The 18,597-nt window shown below is 42.8% G+C and overlaps 2 protein-coding genes and 1 pseudogene across 2 annotated transcripts; 2 read left to right on the top strand and 1 right to left on the bottom strand.

Annotated features, from left to right (window-relative positions):
• Nucleotides 1-2,219: 2,219 nt before the first annotated feature.
• LOC111144223 (olfactory receptor 10H4-like) lies at nt 2,220-3,164 on the top strand. Its single transcript, XM_022498434.1, has one exon. It carries the CDS (start codon nt 2,235-2,237, stop codon nt 3,162-3,164), a length of 930 nt encoding a protein of 309 aa, XP_022354142.1. The 5' UTR covers nt 2,220-2,234.
• A 2,959-nt stretch (nt 3,165-6,123) lies between these two features.
• On the bottom strand, nt 6,124-10,628 carry LOC111143930 (annotated as a pseudogene).
• Nucleotides 10,629-12,956: 2,328 nt separating this feature from the next.
• On the top strand, nt 12,957-13,895 carry LOC111144221 (olfactory receptor 10H4-like). The gene has a single exon (XM_022498433.1). It carries the CDS (start codon nt 12,966-12,968, stop codon nt 13,893-13,895), a length of 930 nt encoding a protein of 309 aa, XP_022354141.1. The 5' UTR covers nt 12,957-12,965.
• Nucleotides 13,896-18,597: the final 4,702 nt, after the last annotated feature.

The raw sequence follows: 18,597 nt of genomic DNA, 5'->3' as shown, positions 1-18,597 counted from the left end.
ATTGCTATGAACATTGGAGTACATATGGCCCTTCATCTGTATCTTTGGGGTAAATACCCAGTAGTGCAATTGCTGGGTCACAAGGTAGCTCTATCTTTAATTTTTTGAGGAATCTTTACACTGTTTTCCAAAGTGGTTGCACCAACTTGCATTCTCACCAACAGTTTATGAGGGTTCCCCTTTCCCCACAACCTCTCCAACATTTGTTGTTTCTTGCCTTGTTAATCTTTGCCATTCTTTTTTTTTTTTTTCAGTATTCCAAGATTCATTGTTTATGCACCATGCTCAGTGTTCCATGCAATATGTGCCCTCCTTGATACCTACCACCATTCTAACTTGTGTGTGGTGGTATCTCAATGTGGCCTTGATTTGAATTTCACTGATGGTTAATTATGATAAACATTTTTTCATGTGTCTGTTAGCCATTCGTATGTCTTCACCAGAGAAGTGTCTGTTCATGTCTTCTGCCCATATTTTGACTTGATCATACGTTTTTTGGGTGTTGAGTTTGAGGAGTTCTTTATAGATCTTGGATATCAGCCCTTTGTCTGTAGTGTCATTTGCAAATATCTTCTCCCCCTCCATGGGTTGCCTTTTTGTTTTGTTGACTGTTTCCTTTGCTGTGTAGAAGCTTCTTATCTTGATGAAGTCCCAAGAGTTCATTTTCGTTCCTAGAAGTTTTATAACAGAGGCTACCATAGTGTGTGATATGAGGACCCTGGAGTCCTGGAGACCCTTCTGGGGGGTCATGATATCCTCACGTTTTTAATGAAGGAGAGGATGTATTTCTGTCAAATCCTTCGCCTAAAACTGTATATAGCCACAAGCTGAATGAAGAAGCAGATACAAGCATCATCTTGCTTTCCATCTAGCCAAAATTGGACAAATTTACTAAATTGTAAAACAAAGCCAAACTTATCACTAAATGAGTTTTTAAAATGCAGTTACTTTCCTAAAACATTACTTATATTAACATAATATTGATTGTTCCTTTAGGCTGAATCAAAGGTTGATTATCATTCTTTTAATGTGTTAATAACTAAATATCTTCAAAGAATCTCAGTTTTAATTATTAATATGGTAATAATGGAAAGTTATAACTCCACCAAACAAAAGCCCTCAGGGGACTCAATAGTTTTTAGGCATAAAGAAATCTAGAGGCCAGGGGCACCTGGGTGGCTCAGTTGAATAAGTGTCTGCCTTTGGCTCAGGTAATGATCCCAGAGTCCCAGGATCGAGCCCCACATCAAGCTCCCTGCTCAGTGAGGAGTCTGCTTCTCCCTCTGCCCCTCTGTCCTTCCACCACTCATGCTGTCTTTCTTGCTCTCTCTCAAGTAAATAAATAATATCTTAAAAGAAAAAAAAAAAGAAATGCTGAAACAAAAATGTTTGAGAGCTGTCTCATTATAGTTTCTGTCACTAATGGTAATGTTATCTTCCTTTTTTCTTATAGTCTATGTTTTGCATGATTATTATGGGAGTAATTCTATGGGAAATGCTGTGAATTTGGAAAGTTTATCTAATCCTCCACAGCATGTGTTCTTTCTTTGCTCTAATACATTCTGCCTTCATTCTTTTACATTTCTAGGTAGATGATCACATCTCCTCCCTTCCAATCTTGATATTCCTTCTTTTTGTATCTTTCTTCAAAGTACCATTCCAGACTTTCAGTGCCCAGCTAATGACCAGCAGAAACAGTGAGTAACCTTGGCTTTTTTCTGATTCTAAAATAATGCATTAGTAGTTTCCCACTCCATGTACTATTTGCTAGTTTTGCAGTATATATTCCTGGTTACTTAAGAAAGACTCTTTTGGTTTCAGGAAATAACTTTTCAGGAGAAATAGCTTTTAAAAAATCTTTATGATATGTGCATATGTTAATCATTATGCTGTATATCCAAAATAATACAATTATATGTCAATTATATATCAATTTTTAAAATCATAAATAGGAACTTAACTTTAGTAAGCCAGTATTGCTGCCCATTGATATAATTATATGACATTTCCTTTTCAGTATATTCATGTGACTAATCACATGGTAGGTTTTCTTTTTTTTTCCTTTTTATGTTCAGTTAGCCAACATATTATCATTAGATTTTGATGTAGTGTTCAACAATTCATTAGGGTTTTCTGATGCTGACTCCTCCTTGTCCTTCATGGAATAGACCATATAACTTCATATCTTTTTGGTCTCACCAGATGCAACATCTGTGGCTGGTCAGAACTATAGCATGGTGTATGAATTCATCCTCGTGGGCTTCTCCACCTTTCCACCTCATCTCCTGCCTGCCTTCTTCCTGCTGTACCTGCTGATGTACCTGTTCACCTTGCTGGGGAACCTGATCATCATGGCCACTGTCTGGAGTGAGCACAGCCTGCACACACCCATGTACCTTTTCTTGTGTGCCCTGTCCACCTCCGAGATTCTGTTCACTGTTACCCTCACCCCTCGCATGCTGATTGACATGCTCTCAACCTGCCACACCATCACCTTTGTGGCCTGTGCCAGCCAGATGTTCTTCTCCTTTACATTTGGCTTCACCCACTCCTTCCTGCTTATGATCATGGGCTATGACCGCTACATGGCCATCTGCCACCCCCTGCGCTACAACGTGCTCATGAGTACCCGCACCTGTGCCCGTCTGGTGTCCTGGACCTGGGCTGGTGGTTCAGTCATGGGGATGATGGTGACCCTGATAGTTTTTCACCTCACCTTCTGTGGGTCTAATGTGATACACCATTTTGCCTGCCATGTGCTTTCCCTCCTAAAGCTGGCCTGTGGGAAGGAGACATCTTCTGTCACCTTGGGTGTGATCCTGGTGTGTGTCACAGCTCTGATGGGATGTTTATTCCTCATCATTCTCTCCTATGTCTTCATTGTGGCTGCCATATTGAGGATCCCCTCAGCTGAAGGCAGGCACAAGACCTTCTCCACATGTGTGTCCCATCTCACTGTGGTCATTGTGCACTATGGTTTTGCTTCTACTATCTACCTCAAGCCCAAGGGCTCCCATTCTTTGGACAGTAACACTCTGATGGCCACCACCTATATAGTCTTCACCCCCTTTCTCAGCCCAATCATTTTCAGCCTCAGGAATAAGGAGCTCAAGAATGCCATAAAGAAAAGCTTCCAGAGAAAATTCATTTCCCTAAATTCCTGATGGCTAGAGGAAATGTGGTGGTAATGAAATATGACAGAAGGGCTGGGAATAATAAGAACTCTTTCCATTGAACTTTTGTAAGTATTCAGTATATGAAAATACTGAATAGCTATTGCTGGATGAGTCAATAGGTGTTGGATGCATGCTATGTATTTGTTTTTCTCCAATTTTACATAAGCCCTAGCAATCATCATCTCTTGTTCTTGACCCCATGTGATAAACTCCAACCCACTAAGAATGTGTTATCTACCTCTGGGCTGGTGGGGGAATCACGTGGGTGTGACTGGGCACTAATGCCAACAATTCTTCTTGAATGAAGAAGCAAAGGAGGACCTTCCCTCCCCCACCATAAAGATAAAAAATAAGCATAATAATAAAGTCTACCAGCATTGGGGCTTTTCTTATCAGGTACTGTGTCCAGTGTTGTATAATTATTATCTTTTAATTATAACAAATGCACGAAAGACCATAAGCTGTTTGTCTTCAAGGAAATAGCTGACTGTTCATAGTTCCTCACTGTCTACGAAGAGGATCGATCCTAAGGAGGTTTCAATGTGGATATGAGATGAGTAGCTGATGTCCGAAGGCGAAGTAGAGAGAGAGAGACAGAGAGAGAGAGAGGTGAGGGGGAGAAGGTTCAGTGCTTAGGTAAAAGCATACACAATGTTAAAAAGGTGTTGTATTCTGATATCTCATGGAAATCCTTGTCCCTATTTGCCCACATTACTTTCAGTAAAACATAAATTTCTCCTTCCTGCATTTTACTTGAATCTCTATGGTTGGATATGTTGGAGGGCACAGTGCTGTGTCAAAATGGCACAGATAGAGGTCATACTCTGAGTGCAGATGAGAAGTGTAGGTGGAGATTATATCAAAACCTGAATGAAGGAGTCACATGAAAGTTCATCAGACTCCCATGTTGGGGTTTGGGAAATCATATATCTCAGCATCCAGAAAGGGGGCCTTCTGTTTGTTTAAATTCTTATTCAAAGCTATGGCCAGATATGTGAGTTGCAAGCAGCAGATGTTTTATAAAAATAAAGCTAAGAATGGCTATCAAAGATGAGTGCCTGCTGCTTGCCAAATGTTGTAGGAAGGATATCTGTGCATTCACTCTTCTAGTCTCAAAAAAAATCATTATTTCTGAACATTTAGACATGACCCACATTTTTTGTCATTATTTCCTCATTTATTTCTTTCTTAAATTAACATATAATGTATTATTCGCTTCAGTGGTACAGGTCTGTGAATCATCAGGCTTACACATTTCACAGCACTCACCATATCACATACCCTCCCCAGTGTCCATAACCCAGCCACCCTATCCCTATCTCCCCACCCCAGCAACCCTCAGTTTGTTTCGTGAGATTAAGAGTCTCTTATGGTTTGGAGACTTGTCTTGAAAGAAGTTGCTGTGGCCGATGTCAAAGAGGTTACTGCCTATGTTCTCTTCTAGGATTTTGATAGATTCCTGCCTCATGTTGAGATCTTTTATCCATTTCTAGTTTATCTTTGTGTAAAAAAAAATTTTTTTTTAAATAATGTTAAACTTTTCCAAAGCCAAAAAGAGAGAGAGAGAGAGAGACTCTTATGGTTTGTATGACCCACATTCATTACTATTCACATTTTCAAAATACAGAAAATGAGTTGCATGGACCACTAGGTGTTGTACATAAGCAATGAACTTGGAACACTGCATCAAAAACTAATAATGTATTTTATGGTGACTAACATAACACAACAAAAAAAATTAAGAAGAGGGCCGACTGGGTGGCTCAGTGGGTTAAGCCTCTGCCTTCGGATCAGGTCATGATCTCAGGGTCCTGAGATCAAAGCAGGCTCCCCGCTGAGCAGAGAGCCCTGCATCGTCTGGGGCTCTCTGCTCAGCGGGGAGCCTGCTTCCCCCTCTTGTTCACCTGTTTCTCTGCCTACTTGTGATCTCTTTTTCTGTCAAATAAATAAATAAAATCTTTAAACAAAATAAAACTAAATTTAAAAAGAAAAAAAGAAATGCAGAAAATGCAAATCGGAGAGATGATTTCTCCCCAGCCACACTGCCCTGAAGTGGTGAGGCAGGAATCCATTACAATCTGTACGTGTGTGCTGTTGGTGATCAGGAATGCATCTTTCTCAGGTGCCTGCAGAAAGAAGTGTGGTCATGACTGTGAGGACAAAGCTGTCTTTAGAAGGAATAGACACCTTTCAGGGAAGAGAGCAGGTGCAGCCCTAGGCACACATCCCTTTCACACAGCCAGAGAGAAACCATAGTGCACAATAACCAAAATACAATACCACATCACCTATGGATGTGTGTATTTTCATATCCTTGGAACCCTACAACAGTCATATAGAGACAGATGTTATTATTCCCAGCCCTCTTGGTGGTCCAAGCCAAAGAATCCACATTAACATCTGCCTCTCTGTGATATAATCGAACTAATACTTGGTCTCTTGTGTGTCTTTGTTTACTGACCATCTGATGAGAGTCTCTCCTTACTATCAAACTGGCCATCAAGAGCTTAGGGGAATGAATTTTCTCTGGAAGTTTTTCTTTATGGCATTCTTGATGATGGTGATGATGATGATGATGATGTCGACGATGACAATGATGATGCTTTGCTAGTCACCATACAGTACACCCTTAGGTTTTGATGTAGTGTTCCATGATTCATTGTTTGCATATAACATTCAGTACTCCATGCAATACGTGTCCTCCTTAATACCCATCATTGGGCTCAACTATCCCACCACATGCCTCTACTCTAAAACCCTCAGTTTGATTTCCAGAGTCCATAGTCTCTCATGGTTCATCTCCCCCTCTAATTCCCCCCACTTCGTTCTTTCCTTCCTTCTCCTAATGTCCTCCGCTATTCCTTATTTTCCGTAAATAAGTGAAACTATATAATTGTCTTTCTCTGCTTGACTTATTTCACTTAGCATAATCTCTCCAGTTATATTTTTATGGCATTCTTGAGCATCTTATGAGGCTGAAAATGATCAGCTGAGAAAGGAGGTGACGACTGTAGGTGATGGCCCTCAAAATGTTATGGTCCATAGAAGGCAGGCCCTTGGGCTTGAGATAGATAATGGAGGCAAAACCATAGTGCACAATGACCACAGTGAGGTGGGACACACATGAGGAGAAGGTCTTGTGCTGCCTTCAGCTGAGGGGCTCCTCAATATGTCAGCAACAATGAAGACATAGAAGAGGATGATTAAGAATAAACAGCACATCAGAGCTGTGACACATACTAGGACCACAACCAAGGTGACAGAGGATGTCTTATTCCCACAGCCAACATTAGGAGGGAAAGCATGTTGTAGAAAAACTCATGGATTACTTTAGACCCACAGAAGGTGAGGGTCTAAAAACCTATCAGGGTCACCATCATCCCTATGACCAAGAGACCAGCCCAGGACCGGGACATGACATGGCACAGCCATGTGGACTCATGAACACATTGTACCTCAGGGAGTGGCAGATGGCCACATAGCAGTCATTGCCCATGTTCATGAACAGAAGAGTGCTGTATGTTCTCACAGCTCTTTGCCCTCATTTATTCATTCATATAGTCAAGAAATATTATTGAAGGCTTATTCTATATGGAAATATTCTAGGTGCTCAAATCCAGCAATAACCAAGGGCGAGGGCTCGGCTCTGTCCTTTTCATGGTCCACCGAGGGAAGCTGTCATATAACCAAAGAAGACAGCACAGAGTAAACAGAGGAGTGTTCGAGACAGCCTAGGGATCTGGAGAAGCTAAGTGTGGGTCTCAGACCCAACCTGGGATTTAGAGGCTTTGAAATTGGTGATGTCTACAGGGAGACCTGAAGTGTGAGTAGGTATGCTTCAGCTGACCAGGCAGGTGGAAGAGGGGTTTCCAGACAGAGGGGTCAGCAAGTACAAAGTCTCAGGGTGAAAAAAGCATAGTGCATTTGGGACAGTGGTATGTTCAGTGCACCAGAGAGAGTTGGAGGTCGCTAGTGTGTTTCTGGAATTGAAGGCATACAGGTGGGAAGGGCATGGGCATGCAAGACAATGGTGTCCAATTGAGGAGTTTGTTTTAAGGGGAATGGGGACTAATAAATGTTTTTTTTAAATTCATAAAGGGAAGAGCTGTATCCCATTATGTGAACATTCTCATGGATATTTCCACTTGGGGCTTCCTATGAGGGTGTTCTTATGACATCTAGTACGTGTCCTTTGGCAGATTAATACTTATATGTTGTATTAATACTTATATGTTACACACCTATAGTTAGGTGTGTAAATACTGACTCATAGGGAATACCTATGTTCAGCTTGAATAGATGCTGCGAAACAGTTTTCCAAAGTGGTCAGATTCCTGTTTGTAGAGACCTCTTCCAGCTGGTGTGAGGGAAGCAGCCTGCTGAGGGCAGGCAGAGTGAGCAGATGCAGGAAAAGATGAGGAGAGGTGCATGAGGGCATCTTGGATGGGGTGGGGTGGCAAATTGAGGTTGAATTCAGATGTAGAAGGGAGAATGTTTCTGACAGGACAAAGGGAGAGAAAGTGAACTATTTCTGCCTCTAATACTCAAGACACCAAATGTGTAAATTCTTTCCACACCAATGACCAATTCTCCAACTTCCTAGATACCACCTTGATGTCTGATTATTGTGTTCAGTTCTGACACTAACAACCTGGAGATGCCAGTCACACATATTTACTGCCCAGGGCACCTGCACTTCTTTCTGATGTGGCTACAAAGGTGGGGGGTTTCCACACTCCTCAGTTTGAATACTTTGCTAGTATGGCTCTCAGAAATCAGGAAAATGCAACACTTACTCTTCCCACTTTATTATGAATAAACAACTCAAGAACAGAAAAATAAAAGAGATGTATGCTACAAGGTATGGAGGAAAGAGCGAGGAACTTCCATGCCCTCTCTGCACACGCCACCCTCTAGCACTGCTATGTGTTCACGAGCTGGGAAGATTTCTGAATCCCAGGGTTTAGGGAGTTTTATGGGGGTTTGATGACACAGACATGATTGATTAAATCATTCATCATCAGTATTGAATATCAATCTGTATCCCCTCCCCTCCCTGGAGGTTCCAATTCACTAATCATCCCTTGGTTGTTCTGGTGAGCAGCCCCCTTCCTAAAACTATCCAGGTGCCCTCAGCCACCACTAATCTCAGTAGCATACAGAAGCCACTGTATCACTCCTGAGACTAGAGCATAGGGGGTCTATCTCAGGAACTGGACAAAAAGCAAATGTGTTATTAGAGCCCAAGAATGCACATGCTAAATAGATTCACTGGCTTGGATTACCGTGACAACAGAGAAAAGGTAAGTCAACCAAGGAAGAAGTAGAGCTATCCAGTTTGGTCAGAAGACTCTGAACACTTCCAAAGACCAAGGGTAAACAGTCTCCAAGACCAACCTCTAAATTACCCTTATTCTGGAAAGCCTTGGCCCCGGGGCAGAGCCCTGGATTCCCACTCTGGGCTGCTCCAGCTCCTGCCTTCCCTCTGTCCCTGTCCCGACCCCAAGTGGTTGAAGGCATCTAATCTTGCCCCGTCTCCCTCAACAATGGGAGCTCCTAGTCCTCAGCAGGGACTGGGTCTCTCTGGGCAGAGAGAGACAGAAGGGAGCCTTCATTGTCTTGGAGTGTTGGAGGAAGGAATAGTAGCTGCTAGTCCCTGGAGGTCCCCTGATGATCCTCCTAGCCTCTCAAGAACCTGAGAGCAGACCTTGCAGGTTGGTATCCTAGGGAAGTCCTAGGGAGCAGCCAGCTGGGAAACTACAGTAGGGGTAAAGTACACAGCATCAGTTCCAGGAGCCCTGAGGTCTGGCCCCACACCTGCCCCTGTGTGCTGCTGATAGCCTCAGGCAGAAGAGTTTCTTCTGCCCTCCCTTGCTGCCTACTTCCTGGAAGAGGCAGCCCAGGCTGAGAAAGACCAGGAGGGACAGGTAGGTGGCAATACTCATACAGTTGTGGGAAGCAAGGCCCAGACTGGTGATGGGAACAGGGTCTGGGAGAAGGGTCATAAGACAGGCTCTTAGCCTTGGGCAACTGCTGGGATTCTTCTTAGGTTGCCCATTCTGGGTCTTAAGTTCTTTCTCAGCCTAGTGCCCATTGCAGCTTGTAAGTCTGCATTCTTGTTTGGGGCTCCTACTCCCCCTCCTCAAATGTTTGTTCATGCATGGAGGACCTTTTGGTTGTCCCTGCTCCTGAGAAGGTAAGGGATGCTACTGGCATCTGGTGAGTGGATGCCAGGTTTGCTGATAAAGATTGTACAATCTGGTATTCTTGTGGTGCAATTGTTCCAGTTGGTGAACCAATATGGATAAATTATTATTAACTCAACCCACAGGTTACATTAGGGTTCACAGGCTACATTTCACATTCTTGGATTTGGACAAATGTACGGTGACTTGTACACACCATTATGGCATCATCCAGAATATTTCAGGTGCTTTAATTTTCATGTACCCGAATGGAATTATGCTAGAGTGTTCACATGCTTATGCTTCATTCACTCAAGTTCATTTTACAGGTTCATTTATGCTGCTGTGTGTGCATCAAATTCTGTCTGGAGCTCTAGTAGTTGCATCCAGCCCATGTGACCTGCCCTCTTTCCACTTATGGACAAGCACTTTCCACATTCCCCACTACAAGCAATGTTACAAAACATTCCCTGACATGTTCCCTTATAAATACCTGTCAGCAATGGAGATAGATACTCAGGAGCACATGTGCTAGTGCATAGAGCACAGGAACTCTTAATTTTAACCCTCTAGTTCTCACAGGCAGTGCACTAATATTGCTTTCTCCCCATACCTGATCAGCACTGGGCACTTTCTAATTTGGGACCTTAAATACGTAGACACTGAATTTCCACTGCATTTCTCTTCCTTTCTCTCCCTTCCTCTCTCTCTCTCTCTCTCGCTCTCTTTCTTTTTAGCCTGTTTTCATTTGCTTGTGCTATACCCAATGTCTGCTCTCTGCTCACACCTTTGCTCATTTCTGCATTGAGATTTCTACTTCTTGTAGATGGAACTGATTTTTTGTTTATTCTACATCATGTTCCCTGGTCAGCTGTGGCCAATGACAGTGATCTTTCCTCACCTTTCCATCTACTCTTAGCTGGATCCAGAACATCATTTGTTGAACAAATACTCTTCCTGTTGCTGTTTTCATTCTTTCAAAAACACCTAATGTTGGTGTTTCTGAAGTTTGTTTAAGAAGTCCTTCTCCAACCCTAGATCAACAAAATTCTTCTCCTATACCTTCTCCTATTAACTTCCCACGGTCATATTTTTCGTATTCATGTCTTGAATCCTGGAATCCACCTTTGCATATGGTCTTGGGTAGAAATTCAGACTGAGTTTGCTTCATAAAAGGCCCAGTTTTCCCACCACAAACTCCTAAACAATCCACCTTTTCCCTTTGATTTGTGCTCCCACCTTTAGCACATGTTAAGCAGTGACTCATGTGGGGATATTTTCTGAGGTATCCAATCAATTTGATCAGTGTCTGTGTCCGTTCCAGGTTCACACTTAAAAATGACTATGATGTGTATAATGTCTATGATGAGTCTTCACACCCGCCAGAGCATTTCTTTCCTACTGACTCCACTTTTAGAAGATTAGTATGGTTTTGCACTGACCTTAGTTTTCAGAAGGGATTTGATGAAACTGCTATGAGATGTACAGCTGATTCAGTGAAAGTGTAGTTGCTCTGGTGCTCTGATTTGAGGAAGAAGTATTATCATTTCCATACTCGCTGACCTCATCTGAGAGTGTAGATCTTTCTCTATGTATTCAAATCACCTGCATTTTATTAATGGTAAAAATTTCTGAATTTGGAGACATTCATGTGCTTGATTGATTCCTAGATATTTTACAACAGAGGCTTCCAAAGTGTGATATGAAGACCCTGGGGTCCCAGAGACCATTTTGGGGGGACCATCAGGTTCTCAGTTTTCCAATGAAGGTGAGGATGTATTTTCATCATATGCTTCAACTACAGCCACATATTGCCACAGCCTGAATGAAGAAGTAGATACAAGCATCATCTTGTCTCCCACCGAGCCAGCATGAGACAAATTTGCTAAAATGTAAAAAGAAGAATAAGGAGGAGGAGGAGGAGGTGGAGAAGGAGCAGAAGGAAGAGGAGGAGGATGAGGAGGAGGAGGTGGAGGAGGAGGAGGAGGAGGAGGAGGAGAAATCCCTCTTGTCACTAAATGTTAATTTTGTAAAAGTAGCTACTTTCCTTTCTTTTTTTTGTACAAACATTTATTTACTAATTTTGTGATTATTTTAGGTTACAAATTATTTGTCATTTTTTTTTACCTTTTCCCTTCACTTAACTTTTTTTTAAATTTCTTTTCAGCGTAACAGTATTCATTGTGGGGTTTTTTTGCTTTTATTTTTTATTTTTGGTTTTTTTTTTTTTCAGCATAACAGTATTCATTGTTTTTGCACCACACCCAGTGCTCCATGCAATCTGTGCCCTCTCCAATACCCACCACCTGGTTCCCCCAACCTCCCACCCCCCGCCCCTTCAAAACCCTCAGATTGTTTTTCAGAGTCCATAGTCTCTCATGGTTCACCTCCCCTTCCAATTTCCCTCAACTCCCTTCTCCTCTCCATCTCCCCTTGCCCTCCATGCTATTTGTTATGCTCCACAAATAACTGAAACCATATGATAATTGACTCTCTCTGCTTGACTTATTTCACTCAGCATAATCTCTTCTAGTCCCATCCATGTTGCTACAAAAGTTGGGGATTCATCCTTTCTGATGGAGGCATAATACTCCATAGTGTATATGGACCACATCTTCCTTATCCATTCATCCGTTGAAGGGCATCTTGGTTCTTTCCACAGTTTGGCGACCGTGGCCATTGCTGCTATAAACATTGGGGTATAGAGGGCCCTCTTTTCACTCCATCTGTATCTTTGGGGTAAATACCCAGTAGTGCAATGGCAGGGTCATAGGGAAGCTCTATTTTTAATTTCTTGAGGAATCTCCACACTGTTTTCCAAAGTGGCTGCACATGTGTTGGAGAGGATGTAGAGAAAGGGGAACCCTCTTACACTGTTGGTGGGAATGCAAGTAGCTACTTTCCTAAATAATTGTTACTTACATTGACATTGAACAGGTTGATTCTTCTTTAGAATGTATCCATAATTGAATATTGTCAGAAAATCTGTGTTTCTTTCTAATCTGGTGAACATGGGGAGTGATAATGCCCCCAAACAAAAGCCCATTAGAGGCTCAACTTTTCTTGAGTGTAAAGAAATCGCCAGACCAAAATGCTAGAGAGCTGTTTCTTTATACTTTGTGTCACTTGTGGGAATGGTATCTTACTTTTTACTTCAAATTCATACTTTGAATGATGACTATTGGTGTAATTCTATGAGAAATACTGGTTTTTAGAAGCAAATCTTGTCTTCTACAGCTCAGTGCTCTCTCACACTGGGTATGTTCTGATTTCATTCTTTTGCTTTTTCTGTCAGATGAGCAGGTCTCTTCCTTTCCAATTCTTACATATCTTCTTTCTTTTCTTTCCTTAGAGCACTACTCACGGCTTTCAGTTCCATGCTAAAGAACAGCAGAAACAGTGAGTATCCTTGTCATTTTCCCAATCCTAACATACTGTATCTAAAGTTCCTCCATTTTGTAGATTTTTTTTTAATTTTCATTTTGTAGATTTTTTAAGGTTATTGTTATACAGATTCATTATCTTTATGATTTTTATTCTGGTTGCCTTCATTTCCTCCATGATCTGAGCAGATGCAGCATCTGAGGCTGGTCAGAACTATAGCATGGTGTCTGAATTCATCCTCGTGGGCTTTTCCACCTTCCCACAGCATCTCCTGCCTATCCTCTTCTTGCTGTACCTGCTGATGTACCTGTTCACCCTGTTGGGGAACCTGCTCATCATGGTCACTGTGTGGAATGAGCAGAGCCTGCACACACCCATGTACCTCTTCTTATGTGCCCTGTCTACCTCCGAGATTCTGTTCACTGTTGCTGTCACACCTCGCATGCTGGTTGACATGCTCTCCAGCCACCATTCCATCAGCTTTGTGGCCTGTGCCAGTCAGATGTTCTTCTCTTTCACATTTGGCTTCACCCACTCCTTCCTGCTCATGATCATGGGCTATGACCGCTACGTGGCCATCTGCCACCCCCTGCGCTACAATGTGCTCATGAGCACCCACACCTGTGCCCGTCTGGTGTCCTGGACCTGGGCTGGTGGCTCAGTCATGGGGATGATGGTGACCCTGATAGTTTTTCGTCTCACCTTCTGTGGGTCTAATGTGATCCAACACTTTGGCTGCCACGTGTTTTCCCTCCTAAAGCTGGCCTGTGGGAAGGAGACATCTTCTGTCACCTTGGGTGTGATCCTGGTGTGTGTCACAGCTCTGATGGGATGTTTATTCCTCATCATCCTCTCCTATGTCTTCATTGTGGCTGCCATATTGAGGATCCCCTCAGCTGAAGGCAGGCACAAGACCTTCTCCACATGTGTGTCCCACCTCACTGTGGTCATTGTGCACTATGGTTTTGCCTCCATTATCTACCTCAAGCCCAAAGGCTCCCATTCTATGGACAGTAATACTCTGATGGCCACCACCTATACAGTCTTCACTCCCTTTCTCAGCCCAATCATTTTCAGCCTCAGGAATAAGGAGCTCAAGAATGCCATAAAGAAAAGTTTCCAGAGAAAATTCAGTCCCCTAAGCTCCTGATGGCCAGTTTGGTCACAAGGAAATATGATAGCAGAGCTGGGAATAGTAATGACTATCTCCATAGGACTGTCATAGAGATTTAGTATATGAGAATACTAAATAGGTATCGTGGGATGCATCCATAGGTGTTGGATGCGTGGTAGGCGTTCTTTTTCTTCCCCCTTCAATTTGTTTTCAATTTGTTCCCTCTTGCATAGCCTCTAGTGATCACCATCTCTCGTTCTTGACACCATGTGATGAAGTCCGTCCCAGTACCTATGTCTAAGAATGTGTTATTTACCTATGGGCCAGTGGGGAGCATCACAATGATGTGTCAGGCCACTGATGGCAATGGTTCTTCTTGCATGGACAAGTAGGGCAGAACTTTCCCTCCTCCACCATAAGGACAACAAGAGTAAGCAAAACGATAAATGCCACCAGCATTGGGGCTTTTCTTATTAGGCACTGTGTCCAGTGTTTTATAGGTATTATCTTTTAATTATAACATATGCACAAGAGAAAATAAACTATTTGTCTCCAAGAAGATGGCTGACTCTTTATAGTTCTCGCTGTCTTTGGAGGGGATTGACCCTAAATAAGTTTCTATGTTGATCTTAGTTGACTGAAGGATGTCTGAATGTGAAGTAAAGAGAAAGATGAAGGGAGTGAGAGGGAAAGAGCTAAGGGAGGAGATGTTCAGTGTTTGGATAAGAACATGCAGAATATTAAAACTGTGTTGCTAACTGACATCTTATGGAAATCCCTTTCCCTTTTCCCCACATTACCTTCAGTAAAACATCAAGTTCTCATTCCTGTTTCACTTGAATCTATCTAGAGGATCTGCTGGAGAGCACAGTGCTATCTCAAATGACAGAAGAGAGGTCAATGGTATGGGTACTATTATTATGCAGAGGAGAAATGCTGGTGGAGGTCACACAACACATGAATGAAGGGGGTCACATGGAATGTTAGGCCTGTCTGATCCCCATGCTGGGGGTTTGGTAAAGCATATGTCTGAGCATTTGGGAAGGAGAACTTCCTGGATCTTCCTGGATCTTCCTGGAAAACTATTACTCAAAGATGAGGCCAGGTATTAGAGCTGGAGGCAGCAGATACTTTGTAATGTTAAACCCACAGCCTCCAGTCATCTCATGGGCATACAAAGACTCTCATCAGATGGTCAGTAAACAAAGACACACAAGAAACAAAATATTAGTTTGACTATATCACAGAGAGGCAGATGTTAATGTAGATTCTTTGGCCTGGACTACCAGGAAAACAGGGATAGGGAAGAACTTGACCACAAGGAGAGATGGGGCCTCCAGCCACCATTCATCTTATTAGCATACAGAAGCTACTATTATCACTCCTGAGACAGGGGCTTAGGGGCTGTGTCTTAGGACCTGGACAAAGACCAAATGTGTTATTACATCCCAAGGATGCACATACTAATGTGAATTCTCTGGCTGGATCACCATGACAACACAAGGTAAATCCACCAAGAGAAGTGGGGCTTTTCACTTTGGCCAGAAGACACTGAACACTTCCACTGACCACGAGAAGAGATTCTCCAAGACCCAGCTCTAAATTACCTTTATTCTGGGAAGCCTTCCAGCTGCCTTGACCCCAGGGCAGAGCCCTGAATTCCCACTCTGGGCCGCTGCAGCTCCTTTCTTCCCTCCGACCCTGCTCTGACCCCAACTGGCTGAGGGCATCTAATCCAGTCCTATCTCTTCCAAGACTGGGAGTTCCTAGGCCTCAGCAGGGGCTGGGGCGCTCAGGGCAGAGAGAACAATAGGGAGCCTTGGTTGTGTTGGGCTACTGGAGGAAGGAATAGAGGCTGCGGGTCCCCAGAGGCCCTCTGATGATCTTCCTGGCCTCTCCAGACTCTGAGGGCAGACCTTGCAGGTTGGTGTCCCAGGGAGGCCCTGGAGAGCAGCCTGTTGGGAAGCTGCAGCAGGGGTAAAGCACAGAGCATCCAGGAGCCTCAAGGTCTGGCCCCACACCTGCTGCTGTGTGCCACTGACAGCCTCAGGCAGGGGAGCTTCTTCTGCCCTCCCCTGCTGGCTGCTTCCTGGAAGAGATAGCCCAGGCTGAGGAGGACCAGGAGGGACAGGGTAAGTGGTGATATTTGTACAGTTGTGGGGAGCAAGACCAAAACCTGGGATGGGGACAGAGTCTAGGAGAAGGGTCATAAGATACGCTTTTAGCCTTGGGGAACTGCTGGGGTTATTCTCAGGTTGCTCACTCTGGGTCCTGGGTTCTCACACAGCCTTGTGCCCTTTGCACCTTCTAAGTCTGCATTCTTGTTTGGGGCTGATTCTGCACATCCAATGCAAAATGTTTGTACTTGCCTGGAGGACCTCCTGGTTATCAGAGCTCATGGGAGGGAGGGGATGCTACTGGCATCTGGTGAGTTGAGGCCAGCATTGCTGAAGGCTATACAATATGGCATTCTTGTGGTGCATTTGTTCCAGTTGGTGATCCAATATGGATAGATACATAATTATTAACTTAACTTAACTTATATTATATTATATTATATTTATTATATTATATTATATTATATTAGGGTTGACTGTGTTACCCATCCTTGGGTTTTGAGAAATGTATAGAAACATGTATACCCCATTACAGCATCATCCAAAGTAATTTCAGGTGCTCTATTTTTCATGGGCCCAATGGAATTATGCTTGAGTGTTTATCTGCTTTTGCTTCATTTACTTAAGATCATTTTACAGGTTCCTTTACCCGCTGTGTGTACATCAAACTCCTGCCTGGGCCCCAACAGTTGCATCCAGCCCATGTGAACTGCCCTCTTCCCAATTACAGTTCCCAAGCAGGCTTGTCCATTTCCCCACTTCAAGCAATGCTACTGAAACATCCTCTGACGTTCTCCCTTCAGACAGGTGTGAACAATCAAGATACATGCTCAGGAGATCATGTGCTGTTGCACAGAGCAGGTGAAATCCGTTCTTCTGCATTCTTGGTTCTCGCCAAGAGGCCATCAGTATTGTTTTCTCTCCATATTTCAATTAACACCAGGCACTTTCTAGTCTGGGGAAATGAATAGGTGTACAGTGAAAGTGCACGGTGGTTTTACTCTGCGCTTTCCTTGTCTAAAACCACCCTTTCCTGTGTCTGTGAAACCCCATCTGTGAGTTCTTTGCTCATATCCTTGGTTCATTTCTGCATTGAGGTTTCTCCTTCTGAATGTGTCTTACTTATTCTAGATAGTGCTTCCTGGTCAATTTTCAGCAATGCAGTTTCTTTCCCCAAATTCCACCTGCCTATTCATGGATCCTTGATATCCTTTGTTTTTGTTGTTGTTGTTGTTGTTGAACAAAATCCTCGAGGAACTTTTCTTTTCTGTTTCCTTTCCTGAGTAGTTAGCATTTTTCTCCAGAGAATGGCATCAGCACCTACAGAAGATACGCTTATGAAATTCAAATGTTCCTTTATACATAAAACACGCATATACACATTTTGTGTATTTTTTAAGTTGTTATTTCAATCTCCCTAGTTAACATATGGTGTAATACTAGTTTCAGGTGTTCGATATACTAATTCAACATTTCCACACAATACCCCGTGTTCATCACAACAAGTGTACACCTCAGTCCCCATCACCTATTTCTCCCACCCCCTACTCTCTCTCCTCTGGTAACCAAGAGTTTTTTCTCTATAGTTAAGAGTCTCTTTTCTCTATAGTTAAGAGTCACTCTCTCCCTTTTTTTTCCTTTGCTCCTTTGTCTGCTTCTTAAATTCCACATATGAGTGAAATCATATGCTATTTGTCTTTCCCTAACTGGCTTATTTCATTTAGCATAATACTCTCTAGTTCCATCATGCTGTTGCAAGCAGCAAGATTTCGTTCTTTTGATGGCTGAGTAATATTCTATCGTATATAGAAACCACATCTTCTTTATCCAACACTTGAGCTGTTCCCATAATTTAGCTATTGCAGATAATGCTGCTATAAACATCAGGGTGCATGTCTACCTTTGAATTTGTATTTTTTTGTTCTTTTGGTAAATATGTAGTAGTGCAATTGCTGGATACAGGGTAGTTCTATTTTGAACTTTTTGAGGAATCTCCATGCTGTTTTCTAGAGTGACTGTACCAGTTTGCATTCCCATCAACAGTGTAAAAGGGTTCTCCTTTCTCCATATCACCTTAATATTTGTGGTTTTGAGTTTTGGTTAAGAAGTCCTTCTTCACTCTGAAATCACAAGTTTATTCTCCTACACTCTTTCCTATTAAATTTATATTTCACTTGATGCATAAAATCCATCTATTTTGGTTGTTGTCTTGGGCAGGAATCCAGATTTGCACCACTTCATAAACCCACGAGTTTTCCAAGACAAACCAGTCAACAATCCATTTTTTCCATTTGAATTGGGCTCCCACCTTTATCACATATTGTGTTTAGAATCAAGCAGGGATATTTACTGAGATATCCAACCAGCATGATCATACACATCTGTTCCATTGTCATATTTTTTTTAATTTTATTTTTTTTCAGCATAATAGTATTCCTTGTTTTTGCACCACACCCAGTGATCCATGCAATCCATGCCCTCTCCAATACCCACCACCTGGTTCCCCCAACCTTCCACCCCCCGCCCCTTCAAAACCCTCAGATTGTTTTTCAGAGTCCATAGTCTCTCATGGTTCACCTCCCCTTCCAATTTCCCTCAACTCCCTTCTCCTCTCTAACTCC

The sequence above is a fragment of the Enhydra lutris genome, unplaced genomic scaffold, assembly GCF_002288905.1.
Source record: "Enhydra lutris kenyoni isolate GAN:26980312 unplaced genomic scaffold, ASM228890v2 scaffoldscaffold10, whole genome shotgun sequence".
Lineage (NCBI taxonomy): Eukaryota > Metazoa > Chordata > Mammalia > Carnivora > Mustelidae > Enhydra > Enhydra lutris.
This window is presented reverse-complemented; position numbering and strand designations above follow the sequence as displayed.

Coding starts and splice junctions, on each gene's coding strand:
- LOC111144221 (XM_022498433.1), top strand. CDS start 12,966: ATGGTGTCTGAATTCATCCTCGTGGGCTTTTCCACCTTCCCACAGCAT.
- LOC111144223 (XM_022498434.1), top strand. CDS start 2,235: ATGGTGTATGAATTCATCCTCGTGGGCTTCTCCACCTTTCCACCTCAT.